Source organism: Danio aesculapii, chromosome 23 (genome assembly GCF_903798145.1).
Source record: "Danio aesculapii chromosome 23, fDanAes4.1, whole genome shotgun sequence".
Classification (NCBI taxonomy): Eukaryota; Metazoa; Chordata; class Actinopteri; order Cypriniformes; family Danionidae; genus Danio; species Danio aesculapii.
The window spans coordinates 40,575,055-40,590,177 of NC_079457.1; the positions used below are offsets into that span (position 1 = coordinate 40,575,055).

At 37.1% G+C, this 15,123-nt stretch overlaps 1 protein-coding gene across 1 annotated transcript in view; it reads right to left on the bottom strand.

Moving 5' to 3' along the window:
* Positions 1-1,073: 1,073 nt before the first annotated feature.
* pard6b (par-6 partitioning defective 6 homolog beta (C. elegans)) overlaps positions 1,074-15,123 on the bottom strand; it is a 39,806-nt gene continuing 25,756 nt past the window's right edge. Inside the window, exon 3 of the mRNA XM_056449319.1 lies at positions 1,074-6,699. Within this exon, the coding sequence (XP_056305294.1) occupies positions 5,840-6,699 (860 nt within the window). The 3' untranslated portion in view covers positions 1,074-5,839. The remainder of the gene's footprint in view (positions 6,700-15,123) is intronic.

The window sequence follows — 15,123 nt, forward strand, 5'->3', positions numbered from 1 at the left end:
GATTTAACACTTTCATATTTTCAATGTTAGCGGGCAAAACCAGTTTGATCATCTTTACCACCTCTAATATTTGACATAATCATGTTTGACAAATCTTAATAAACAAGATCTTCTAAATAACAGCGCACAACAGAATATAATAATAATAATGATATTATTCATTCATTCATTTTCCTTCGGCTTAGTCCCTTTGTTCATTGGGGATCGCCACAGCGGAATGAACCGCCAACTTATCGTACATATGTTTTACACAGCAGATGCCCTTCCAGCTGCAACACAGTACTGGGAAACACCCATACACTCTTAATGATATTGTAATTCAACTAAATTTAGATGTTAAGGCACCATCAGTTGTCAAAGAATTGTTTAATAGAAAAAACACTGACAAATATATAGGCTTATTAAACTAATCATTAATACAAATTATTATTAAATTACATTAATAAACACGTTGTGTTTTCTATTATGGCAAAAGCAGCTATTAAAACTCACGAAATCGTCTTCAAATAATGTGGACACCGTTTCATGCTCTTACCACTGGGTGGCCTCCTTACACCACACTGTTAGATGCTGAGTTCCACACAATGGATTTGTGTTGGGAGTCTTGGGACAACAGAAGCAATAAAGTTAACTTAAGTTTGCAAGTTTAAGTGGATTGAACATAAAACAATTAAGTTGTCCTTCAAAAAAACTCAAGAATTGTGTTGTTTCAGCTCATTTTAATAAGTAGTTTGAACAAACAGCAGTGTAGAGCTTCAGGGCCATACCATAGACTGTAAAAACACATTACAGGGTGAAAACTTTAGTTAGAAAGTCGATGTTGCACACACTATTTAGTGCATACTTCATTCCTGTTGTTATTTTAAAGCATGTTTTACTGAAAAGCAATTCTCTCAGAACTAAAACAGTGAATCCCAGTGACCTACACTGTAAATAATGCTGGGTTTCACATAATTCCTTCATGTTGTCCAACACAAATCGATTAAGTTAACTCGATTGTTTTTACAAATTTAAGTTGATCCAACATAAAACAATCAAGTTGTCCTAAAAACTCAAGAATTGTGTTGAATAAGTTGATTTTAAATAAGTAGTTTGAACAAGCAGCACAATTGATTTTTTGAGTGTATATGTAAAACATCTTTGTACGAGTAGCTTTTTTCAGTATTAGATTACAACGAAAACATAATGACCCCCATTCAGCCTTTGGCCTGTTGAACGTACACACTTTGATTGTGATATTTTTAAGGACACAGTCCTCCTTCTGTCCTCCAGCACCAAAATCACCAAGGAAAACAACAACATCGGTTTTCTACATATTAGTTTATTTCATCCAAGATTTGACTATAATACATGTGCATCTATGCCTTAATATAGTATTTATCCTTTTACAAGTTTCATTATGTGAAACAAATTTACATCACGTAGCACTAATAAGAAAATACTGACAATTTCAGTACAAATCTATACCTTAGGATTTATCTGGCAAGCTCATTATCAAAAAGAGAAATTGACACATGAATGATAATGCTCAAAAGCCCATTTCTACACTTTCAGAAATGCAGAGATATTCACAGTTTGGAAAAAAGCAGGTAATTCATTATCATTCCTAAAGGTCCGAGCATTAAGTTCCACCGAAGAAGCTAGTGGAAAGGAAATTTAAAACACCATTTCGTAGAGATGATCTAAAATAATAATAATAAAAAAACAATCTTGAGGTTTTTTATGTCATCTAAAAACAAAAACGAGTAAAAATACACAAGTCTATCTTTAAAATAAATACAACTCTGTGGTTACAATCCCAAATCGTATGTAGTGGTTAATATAAAAATAAATTAACACAGCTAAAGACTCCATTCAACATGTCGTTTGTACCGTAAGAATGAACGACGAAGCTTGTGTGATCACAGCTACAGTGTGTGTGTGCTACAACTCTGAGCATGTTTTGGTAAAGTAAGTGCCATGAAAAGCTCTGTGTGATGGGTAGACGACGTCTCTTCAGCATTTATAAAGGGGAGACACTGAAAGGCTACTTCGGCTAAATCTCCGACAGAACTGTAAGAGCGTAGGCACGTCTGTCTCCTGTCCATCTCAGCCAGTGCATCTGCTGACGCTGATCTTAAAGAGTTCAAATTGAAGCTGTGACATCATGAACATCATTATGATATGTATGTACGTAAAAAAGGGGGAGAAATGCACCTCTACGGTCATATGGAATGCTTTGAATGTTACATTTGTTCATCGTGAAATCACTCATGAAGGTCCCACTATACTTTATACAGAGAGTAAAGGGTATGGAAGCTGGATGACATTCACTTTTATCCCAGACTGAACAGAAGGTGTTGACGCTGACATTTCAGCCAGTTGAAATTCAAAATTGAAAAAAAAGGAAAAGATGAAAGCGAAATCTACAAAGGCCAAATCATGCCTTCCCTCCTAGTAATGCTGAAACGAAGCCCATTGTTACATAACTTCTGAAGGGTTTGGCTGGTATGCTGCTGCTGATGTAAGAGGGAAAGATATTGAATACTTTGGCAGATATTCAATATTCATTGGGATTCAACAATTACTATGAATCAAGCGTTGTTTTCGCCATGATTTGTTTGCAATGCTTCTTGTTAAACAGGCAACACTTTAAAATAAGGTTCAGTTTATTAATTATTCATTTATACCTTATGCATGAAGAATCATAAATTAACAGCTATATTTAATTTATTTTTTTAATCCAGGTTAATGTTCATTTATAAGTTATTGGTTATGATATGGAACCTAATGTCAAGTGTTTATGTAGAAATTAGCTTTAACAAAATATAATTCATATATTTTTATGGTTTGTTTATGATGTCTAATGAATTAAATGAATAGTTGGCCTAAAAAAATATTTTCTTTCTTTTTTTTAAAGTTGTTATCCTGATAAAAATAAAGTCATTTGTGTTTATCAGCCTATCTATCAGTTTCTGGATATCAAAAACTGGGTTATCATTAGGGCTGTGCAATATGATGATATATACGCTCACTGGCCAATTTATTAGGTACACCTGTCCAACTGCTCGTTACTGCAAATTTCTAATCAGCCAATCACATGGCAGCAACTCAATGCATTTAGGCATGTATACATGGGCTGTTTCTCAATATGCGTTCTTCAGCGGTCTTGCGTCCTCGTGTTCTTGTGTAACGTCATCGTGTAAGTTCAGTTCCAATACTCAAGACCGCAAGAACAGGACGCATGAAACTTCCCGGATGTGTTCTTGATTTCGAGGACGCACCGATGCAGACTTGAGCACCGAACTCGCTCTATTAGTCGCAGAAGTCATTGTGGCTGGAGGTGGGAAGCGCAGCATTTTATTTAGATTTATTAATAAAGTTCAAAGCTTATTTATTTCAGGAGTTTCCCTAAATGAACCAGAGAGTAAACATTATCATGAACATCTTAATAAAGGAATAAACACATTAGGGGTGTTTGTTTGCTGAAATTCATATTAAAATCTGTTTTATTTATACTGTGCAATGTATATTTATAATGTTTTTATGCATAGTATATATTTTGAAAAGGGGAAAAACAATAAATGGTTGTATGAATGCTGTAATGTTTAAATAAATTTCCATTAAAAACGTGTGAAGGTCATGTGACCATCAGGAAGAACGCAGCATCTCATTTCTTACAGGATGCGTTCTCTGTTCTCGCGGTCTCCAGAGTTCGTTCTTCTGAGGACACCTGGCAAGAGCGGTCTCTACAAGAACGCAAGTCCGTTCTCTGCATTCTTGGAATTGAGAAACAGCCATGGTCAAGACGATTTGCTGAAGTTCAAACCGAGCATCAGAATGGGAAAGACAGGTGATTTTAGTGACTTTGAATGTGACATGGTTGTTGGTGCCAGACGAGCTGGTCTGAGTATTTCAGAAACTGCTGATCTACTGGGATCTTCTGATGGCTACTTCCAGCAGGATAGCGTGCCATGTCATAAAGCGTGAATCATCGCAGACTGGTTTCTTTTACATGACAATGAGTTCACTGTACTCAAATGGCCTCCACAGTCACCAGATCTCAATCCAAGGTTGGAACGGTAGATTCGCATCATGGATGTGCAGCCGACAAATCTGCAGCAACTGTGTGATGCTATCATGTCAATATGGAGCAAAATCTCTCAGAAATATTTCCAGTACCTTGTTGAATCTATGCCACAAAGCTTTAAGGCAATTCTGATGGCAAAAGTAGTAACTGTGTACCTAATAAAGTGGCCGGTGAGTGTAGTCTGTCATGTCATATTATGCATATGGATTTTTTTGTGATGTCACAAAACACATTGTTTATGGTAATACGTTTTCATATTTTATAAAGCGCAATATCACACCCCATTATGGAGATGCAGAGAGAAAAATGTATAACAGCATCATGCGAAAGATGCAATCTTGAAAGTACAATGTTTATATTTGGCATTTTATTTAGATTTTATTTTTATGTTGGGCCTGTAATCGTTTATTTTTGAAAATTGTTTTATACTTTTTAAAGAATATTTATTTAATATTTCTACATTTGCTCTAAAGTTCTAAATAAAGTGAGAAATATGATCACATTTAAATGACATTTAAACTTTGAGTATATACTTTAAACTATAAAAAAAAATCTTTACATGTGGTCAACATAGATAAACTATTAATTGGAGGAATTCGATATTATATAGTAATATTGGTCTCAGGATATGAGATGACTTATATTGTGATATCGTATTAGCCAACTGTTCCATATCGGATTTGTTCAGTCTACAGGCATGCGTGTGTACTAGACAACCAATACAAAAATCGCAGACTACTTGTGCACAGGAGTAGTTTTTTGTTACAAAAATACATCGCCACCTACTGGTCTGGTCTGTTTACAGCATATTTAGTCGCTTTCTCAATTTTACATGAACAGGAACCATTTAGACTTTTTTAGTACACAGTTACTGTGTAAAGATATTCTGGCTTTTGACAACACCATAACATTTCTGTTCCACAGAAGCAAGAAAGTCAAACAGGTTTGGAACAACAAGGTAGTAAGTAAATATTCCCGCAATTTCATTCTCATCGTCTCTTTAACATACGTAAACAAACTGAACCTTACTATAAAGCGTCATGACAGAGACACTCTTCATACATGAAATAGCCTAGTGTTCACTTCTGAGTGCTCTTCTCTGAAACGTGATGATGTGCTCCCAAGCCCCAGACAGGGTTATCAAGTAGCGCTCAATGGGTAAAATAAACCACAGATAGCAGAGAGCAGGATGATAGCCCTTGTCATTAAAAAATAAAAAACATAATAACTCCTACAAATCAAATATAGCAGTATGAAAAAATACAACATTAATCATCTGTCTTTTTGGCTATGATTAAAAATCTTGAAATAATAATAGACATCTTAACCGAGGCAGCAGTCTACTGATCAAGCGAAAACCTTGACTCGAGCCTCACAATTGTTCGCGATTCCCTTGACAACCTAGAAGAATCGGTAAGCCGAGAGTGTTAGTGTTGCGGACAGGAATGAATGAAGAGCGCTCTCTTCTGAAGCCCATTGTACTTTGTTCTCCATCATAACGGCAGAAGGGAGTGGTTGTAAAGTAAAAAAAAGGAGAAAAAAGATTGTCATGACTCATATACTGCCGAGTCTCTGCGTTCCTTCAATTCACACGGACTCAGGAAGTTCATTATTACTCAAGAAGCAGCTATTTTTGGTGACTGCCTGGTCCTGTGGTTATAGAGAAGTGCTGTAAGGTGCTGTGGTGACCGCTTTGGTCACCTAAAAATAAAGACATGCATTTTAGTCCTATGGCACACAAGAGTCTGTATTGGCATGTGTGAGCGGTTATTACAGTGTAATGACTGTGCCGTCCTCTTCTAGATTCCGCCTTTCGTGGGCGTTCAGAGACCCCACACTTGTGCTGGTTGCCATTGTACCGTTTGAGGGCCGGAGGTCGAGGTGAGGCTCGTATCTGGGCAGAACAGGCATGCTGGAGCTGGCGGTTGCTCGTACCTTTGCTGGTGGGATGAGTTTGGCCCCTCTGTCCGCCTCGATCACCAGATCCTCCTCATCCTCACTCTCTTCATCTGGCTCATAGTTCTGTATAATATGAGAAGGAGTCATGGACGTGGAGCCTGGCATGGAGTAACCATGGAAGCTGGTGCTGCTGTCTGAAGATCGTCCTGAGCTGCCGGATGTGGCCCCGCCACCGCTGCTTCGTACTATGTTATTGCGCTGATTGGCCGGTTTGACGGTTATAATGAGGTTGTGGCTGTTAGCGATCATCATGTCCGTTACCTGGTCCAACGACTTTCCGCTTACCTCAATGCCGTTGACTTCGAGCACCTCGTCATTGACGGCCAGCAGTCCAGTGCTCTCCGCCAGGCCTCCGGGGACCATGCGGGAGATGAAAATGCCCGGGACCTTCTCCAGGCCGTGGGGTGTAACGCGAACGCTGGATCCATCCCGGATGTAGAAGCCCAGAGGTTTCTCCTGGCCATGTTTATAGAGACGGACGCGGCGGTGAGTCTCTGGAAGGATGTCCACGTCGATGATGGAGGACACTGGGCGGAAGTCTTTGGGCAGGCTGATGATGATCGGAGGCTTCTTCTTGTTGGTGTCCGGCCGAAGGAGGACTGCTGCGAGGGCCGCCGGGGTCTTCTTACGGGTCACAGTGTCTGTGCCGAACGCGGAGTAATCGGCCTCCTCTGGAGAGAGATGAAGAGAAAGAGTAATGAAGAAAAATGTAAAAAAAAAATGTTATGATTATGTTAGGTATTGTAATTTAAATGGATAATGTGGATTAAAAACAAATTGTGTTCTAAAAGGTCAACAACAGAAAAATAAATAATTTAAATTGAATGTACACTGGAAATAAAATGAATCAATGTAAAATAAAATGGTTCTAACCAAGTGCCAGTATTTTGCTAAATGTCTACAACCTTTTAATATATATATATATATATATATATATATATATATATATATATATATATATATAATTATTTTTTAAGTTATATAATATAATAATGTATTAATGTACGTATAACATGATACAATATGAAAAAACATAAAGATTTAAAATCTCTTTAATTTATTTTAAATACATTAAAATAAAATAAAAAATAAATAAACATTTGACAATATCAACATGTCTGGGCAATTTTTATGTCCATTTAATTATCATTTAAATATAATCATATGGGAGTAAATGTAAATATCTCCTTGGATCAACAGTGAGTTTGTTAGCTTGAATTGTTTATGTATTTTATTTAAACATGTAACCAAATTGTTAATTAAAGGGCACCTATTTGACCCCTTTTTCAACATTCAAGATAAGTCTTTTGTGTCTCCAGAATGTGTCTGTACAGTTTCAGCTCAAAACACCCATCAGATTATTTATTATACTTTTCAGAATATTGGATTTTGTGCTCTGAACACAGTGTAGCTGTTTTTGTTGCCTGCGCCTTTAATGCTAGTTCTCCCCGCCCACCGTTCCCATGTGCCTGTCAGAGTGTGCCTCAATTTATGCTGTCAGACAAATAGATAAACAGCACAGTGACAAACACGAAGGAAGCAGATCTCGCGTAAAATTTGTGAGAAATACTACAGTAAGAACTTTCCCAATGATTAGTATTTGTTGTGGAGTTCATTCAAGCCTTTTCGTAACGATAAGTCACACACAATATCGTTACAAAGTTCAGCGCACGCGTTTAACTTTGCACTGTTTTTGCATGTAAATGTGACAGAATACACATTATTATCCACTGTTGTATGGATATCCGTTATGTTTATGTATAAAATAAACCTGATTTAATGTCCACAAACCGGGATTGAAGTGTCTTCTTTTATAATTGTACTGACACGCGGCTGTGCTGATGAAGTAAAGCTGAAGTAAATTGCTGTAATTCATTACACAAATGCACTGTTTTGAAAATGTTTTAAACTTGTTAAACTCATTCTTGATCACATTTGATGATGACTGATGATCACAGAGAGCTGAACAGATCTTTTAATCCTGGTTGCTTTGCGCACATCCTGTCTTGTTGATTTGATTATATGCGTTACTACAATTCGGTGGGTGGGAAAACCGCACACCTACATCATTTTGCAGTGAACCTCAAAACGGGAGGGATTTGAATCCTATTTTAACAGCAGGAAATGATAATTAAAAAAAAGAGACTTATTGTCTGTATATTACCCCAATTTGACTGTGGACACACTTTACCTACACACAGTCCTGTCAAAACAGCTTACAAAAAATGATTTTCATCATAGGTGCCCTTTAAAAATCACTATATTTATTTAAAATACATTAAAATAATAAAATTAAAAACTAAATATAGCACAATATCAACATGTCTGGGCAATTTTTATGTCAATTTTATTATGGTTTAAATATAATCATATAGGAGTAAATGTAAATATTCCCTTGGATCAACAGTGAGTTTGCTTGCTTGAGTTGTTTAAGTCACATTTTATTTAAACATGTAAACAAACTATTAATTAAATAATAATAATTAATGAAAATAAAGAAAAGTGAAGCACAATGATGCAAAATATACATCAAAAACAAGATCTATAGTTTATAATGACAGTATAATAACTATTTGTATATAACTGTCAGTGTCTGAATATAGACAACTTTTCACCAGCTTATTGAACACAGTCCAATATCAGCACATGGTGCGAGTAAACTCACATGATCTGTGCACGGTTATTATATTTAACAGGTTCAAATAATTGTGTGTGTGTGTGGTTTATTTCAGACTATTCTTACAGCTTTGTAAGGAGAGACCTACAGGGGATACCATGGTAGAGAATGGCTGCTTGTTAGTTTCCCTCCGCCCCTCAGCTAATGTGTAATCTACTGTAAACCCAAGCCTCCTTTCAACCTCGCTCTTTTTCTCCCTCTCTCAGCTGCCATTTATGAATTCCTCAGAGGCTTAAATCACAGCCTGGACTTTCACCTGCAAGACATTCATACTCAACATCAAAAAGGAGAATAGACTAAGAAAGGAGAGCGGACACAAATGTGCATGCTCAAGAGGCTGGAAACGTCTGAGAAAGTTCAAAGCGGTACCATGTGTTTTTCTAAACTCCCATTAACCTGAACGAGCAATGGTTAACCTGAGAGATGTAATTATTAACAAAAAGCACCCTGTTATGTGATTGTTTCCAACATCTCTGTTATATTATTGATTGATCTTCTGCATTTAGGTCAGACGAAGTTTGTGGCGGACTTGTTTATGCCATAAACCTGAATTATACCTCTAAGAAGAATAGTTCTTCAACCGTGGGGTTTGCTTAACCAGGACAATGTTAGCAGGGATGAAACACTGACCTAGAATGTGAATGGATTTCATTTCAACCCAAATATGGTCAAAACACACTTGTGCACATACAAGATTGATTGTTTCAACACAATCTCACGGCAATTCGTAACTTTTTTTTTAGTGGCTAATTCGTACGAATTCGTACGATCTAATTCGTACAATTTAGTACGATTTACTCATCCTCCAGTGACGGTTGGGTTTAGGGGCGGGGTTAGGTGCCACGCCTCCTTTTTAAAATCGTACCATTTCGTACGACTGAACTCGTACGAATTCGTACGAATTAGCCACTAAACTGTCAAAACGTAAAATACTTACGTTTTCTCGTGAGATCAGGCTGATTGTTTTGTGAGAGCAAAGGTCCTATCTGCCGGTTCCCATCAGAAAACTACCTGAATCGTCCTTGTGGTTTGTCTCAACATGTACATTCAGCCCTGATATGAAACTTTAACAATCATTTAGCAACATGCCCCTTCAAGGGATAGTTCAGCCAAAAAAGGCAATCATTTACTCATAGACAAGTGGTTCCAAACCTTTAGGATTTCGCTTTTTCTGCTGAACATTAAAAAAAAGATATTTTGAAGAATGTTGGGTAGCCAATGACTTGGAATATAGTAGAAAAAATACAACTGAATTTAAAGGGTTTAAACACAGTTGTGTGGCAACAGTCTGTAAATATAAAACCAAATGCACATTATGCATGACTGATTTGTACGACGTACGATGCATGACATAAGACAGGTAGACATGTACATTGTAAGAGTATGCTAATAATAAACTAATAAAATAGTAACGTCATGCTAACTAGTTTTCTTGTTCATTATCGTCTTCTGTGGTAAACAAACTGTGTCGTAAGTAGTTCCTTCGAGATGGACACGACTGTCGGAATACGCCCGCTTGTGGCAGTCATACAGAATTTTCAAGTTCAGTCGTGCACCATGGGAGAGAAGCTGGATTCTTCCAAAATAAAGGAGTGCAAAAGCAAGAGCTTTGATTCTCTATCCGGTCACCATGATTGACCATTCAATGAATGAATGAATACTAAAAACGTATAGACAGCTAAAAATTTGAGAGGCAATGTGGAGACAACATTACATAATAATAATAATAATAATAATAATATTAACATTTATGAATAGAATTGTCTTTTTAAATATAAACTTTCTCTGATTCAACAAAATTATGAAAAACTTCTCATCTCGCGCGCACGGATCTGCTTAGACAACACTGGAATACATCACATCCGGTCACATACGGTCTAGTCGCAGGAGTTCCAATATTTTAACACATCCGCAGCTCAAATCGGATCCGAATTTTCCACATAAGGAGATGATCGTAACTCCTCACAGCTCCCGGACTACTCTCGGTCTCTCGATTGTCGTTTGTTGTGTGCAGTGGAAAGATGGCTTCGAAGCTTTTGCTAAACGAATGCATCTCACGTCATGCATTACCCATCATATATGTCAGTCACAGCAATTTAAAAAGATTTTTATATCAAAAACACATTGATCCACTTCATAAGACATGCAGTAACCCCCTGGCAACATATGGGTTCGTTTGACAATGGATTTATGCAATTTTGGAAGCTTTGAAACAAAACCCATTATCCAACACCATTATACAGCATGAAAGAGCCAGGATAAAAAAATTTTAAAATTATAATAATAAAGAAAAATATGGCTACCAGCTTTAGCATTCTTCAAAATATATTCATTAATGTTTAACAGAATAAAAGAAAAGGATTGGATCAAAAGTGTGAGTATAATGACAACATTTTCATTTTTTGGGTTGACTATCATTTCCAATACCTGTATTAGAGGTGTGAACCTACACTGGTCTCTCGGTTCAGTTCAGTTACGATTATTATGCTATTGATTCGGTTCAGTTCGATATCTCGGTGCATCACGGTACATTAACGATGCTTTCCATAAACAATTTTATATTTTATTTCACAGCACAACAATTCTTGTATTAAGAAATATTAATATATTTATATATTAGTTGTATTACAATTTTGTCCTTTAATACAAACAGTCAGATATATGAACTGTGCCTTTAAAAACTCAAGTACATGCACAAAACAACATAAACATTTATAGCAAATAAACAAATGTAAATATCCCGCTAAATATCTCAAGCGTTCTCGAGCGAGTTCTTACACCCCTATGATTGGTCACGCATTTAACAGAAAGGGTTGTGATTGGCTCTGACGCTCTGGCGCTGTTCACCGTAAGTGACACTGATAAACAGCCATGGCGATCGAAGCTGATCCATGATAGACGCAGTGGAGAAACCTCGCTCTGCAGATATCCGTTCGTGTCTTTATCCACAAGTATCGCTGTAACAGCCGAGAGGAGAATTAAAATTACCTCAAGAGAGAGAAATGGAGTTTACTTTCATTTTCTCCATTACAGTAAAACAGGGCTTCTGTTGTAACTCCAGTGTCAGTGTAAGACTGAGCAAACACACACACACGGTGAATTGTGCAGAGTTTCTACATTTTAATTACTCGCGCTCGCATCCCTCGCCATTGTAAGCCACCACAATATATCGCATATGAGATAACTGACGTCAGTAGGAAATAAACGGTTATGATCTATTACTGAACCGATACCGAATTGTCCATGTCTGCATTGCAGTGCACTGAAGAAACAATTAATTTTGACACCCCTAACATGTATATAGACCCTTTCAATGTGGTGATGTCATTGGCCCATGAACATTTCCTGCTTGTTGTCAAACTATTTCATAACTGTAACAAGAGGCAATTCAATCGTGACTTAAAACAGCTATCATAACATTATCAATATGTGGCCCTTTTTTGATTCTCGGAAACTTTGGAAATTAAAAATGTAAAACAGGAAACATGTTAGGACCACTGTTATTATTTACATCCCTCAAAATGGTCTATATAAAATTAGGGGTGTCAAAATTAATTGTTTCTTCGGTGCAACGCGATGCAGATGGGGACAATTCGATATTGGTTCAGTAATAGATCATAACCGGTTATTACGTACTGACGTCATTTATCTCCTATACGAGATGTCGCAGGAGAATACTATAGCGAAGGAGGCGAGGGTGACTAAATAAAACACTCCTACAACTACAAAGGCAGATAATTATGCACAATTCAACTGTGAGTTTGCTGGAAAGTCTTTCATTAACACTGAAGAAGGCACAGCACAGAGCACATTTCAATACTAGGGAGAAATGCGGTAAAAATCCATCTCTGCCTCTCTCTCTCTCACACACACACACACACACACACACACACACACACACACACACACACACACACACACACACACACACACACACACACTTTTAACATTTGACCCGCTGGTTTGTTTGTAAGGGAACTTTTCCTCTTCTCTTGGCTGTTAAAGCGATACTTGTGGATCCAGACACGAGCGTGCCTGAGTTTTCTCCACTGTGTCCATTATGGATTACCTGTGATTACCTCGTATTATGCGCATATAGACTGTAACCGCGGCTGTTCTTCAAGCGTGACTCATCGGTGAACAGCGCTTTCATTTCTAAAGCCAATCGCAGCCCTTTCTGTTGAGTGGGTGAAGACAATGACCAATCATAGGGATGCAAGACAGCGCTCAAAGAGGAAGAGGGATAATATTTACATGAGTTTATTTGCTATAAATGCTTATGCTGTCCTTTGTGCATGTATTGGAGTTTTCTTTGAGCAGGTAAATTTTACTTCTTGTATTAAAAGACAATATAGTATTACAAATAATATATAAATATTAATATACTAATGGATTTTAATAAAAAAAATTCTTGTGTTGTGAAGAAAAATCGAATTATGTATGGAAAGCATCGCCAGTGCACCGTGATGCACCGAGATATTGAATTGAACCGAATCGATGGCATGATAATCGTAACCGGACTGAACCGTGAGACCAGTGTAGGTTCACACTCTTAATAAAAATGCATTTTAAAAAATCTGAGATGTGAGGTTTATTTGCAAATATGCAGTGTGCACACACAAGTGTAAACTATGCGGGTTTGACTGGGTCAGTGGAGCATGTATGGTGGTCTCTTTTCATCTGCAGCGCTCTCCTCTCTTCCTTATCTGTTGCGCTCTTCCATATGAAAGCTTAACAATGGCTTCATAGTCAGTGTTGAAGGGCAGCATGGGAAGTCCCTGAGGGCCACTCACATAGACACAAACTAGCTTTTCTGTTAGCTCGGACATTGAAAGAGGAAGTGGTGAGAGGATGTATAAAGCAGCTTATGGTGTATGGGAACTGATGTTAACTGGCACATTAAACTCTACTTCTCACTATCTGCATGCCACTGAGTCTACAGAAACCAGTCTGGTCGTAATGGCTCATTACAAAACACGATGGAGACGATCTTGTGTTGTAATCAAACACACAAGGCCTGGAGTGCTGCTCTGTCTCACGCACACGTCTTTTAATGTATACTTAGCCATGAATGAGTGCAGATGAACAAGTTCAACATATGCTCAGATACTTATGTAAATGACACAGATATTTATGGTTTGAATAAGGCTATCATTTTAACAGTTTTGAATCTAATTGAAACATTATTTGTCATCACCAATTTAAAGAGTAAGTTCACCCAAAAAATTTATATTCCATTGTTAATTAATTACCCTCAATTCATTACATATCCCCTGAGACCTTCATTCATCTTCAGAACGCAAGTTAAGATATTTTAGATGAAATCCGAGAGCTCTCTCATCCTCCACAGACAGAAATATTCCCAAGTTAACCCAATGGTTTGGACAATCAAAGTCTAGAACAGGAACTAAAAACATTGTCAAAACATTTCTTGTGACTGCACTGGTTCAACTCTAATCATACAAAGCTCCCAAAACATCTTTATGTGGCCATATAAAAAGGTGAATTGGCAGATCAGGGTGTGCGTTTACTATGGTAATACAACATATTGCATTAGAGTCAACAGCCCAACATGCAAGTGTATTGCCAGTAATAAACACACACTGACTTTACATGGAAAATATAGGAGCACAAAGCTAGTTCTACAGGTGTTTCTTGGCAAATAAAAGTCTTTGTTATCTATGGAGGGTGACAGAGCTCTCAGGTTTCATCTAAAATCTCTTAATTTGGCTTCAGAAAAACCAAGGTCTCAGGAGATTGGAACGGTATGAAGCTTCACCAAAGATGTTTGACTTTTTGAAGTCTGATCTCTGGTTAAGCTACTCTAGGACATTTACAGAGTGTGTAGTTCAGTCTGGAGTAGGCATGGGCCGGTATAAGATTCTGATGTTATGATAACCTTGGATAAAAACATCACGGTTTGACGATATTGTGATTACTGGTCTAAAATATATTCTTTTTAAATGTCTGGGTAAAAACTAAAAACTTTTTTTCCCCCATTGAACACAATATATTTTATTTTGAGAAACATTTAAAGTATTCTGAAACAGTAAACATGTCAGGCTAAATAATAAAAATTAATCACTGACTTCTACTGTCTTTATTAGGTTCAAAAGCGCTGATTTCTTTAAAGAGCATCTCTGGATTTCTTTTCTGCTGCAGATACTGTTGTCCTAAAAACAAATGTAAAAGAAAAAATCTTACATATACCATGGGAACGGTATGGCAGAAAAGTTTGGTGGTTTTAAAACCTTGACTTTTCTAAATCGTGGTATACCTTGAAAACTAGGGATGTCCAGATCTGATCACGTGATCGGAAATTGGGTCCGATCACACAATTTCAGACTCGATTGGAATCGGACGTAACCTCCCGATCAGGACTCGAATATATATGTATAATATATATAATTTCATTATT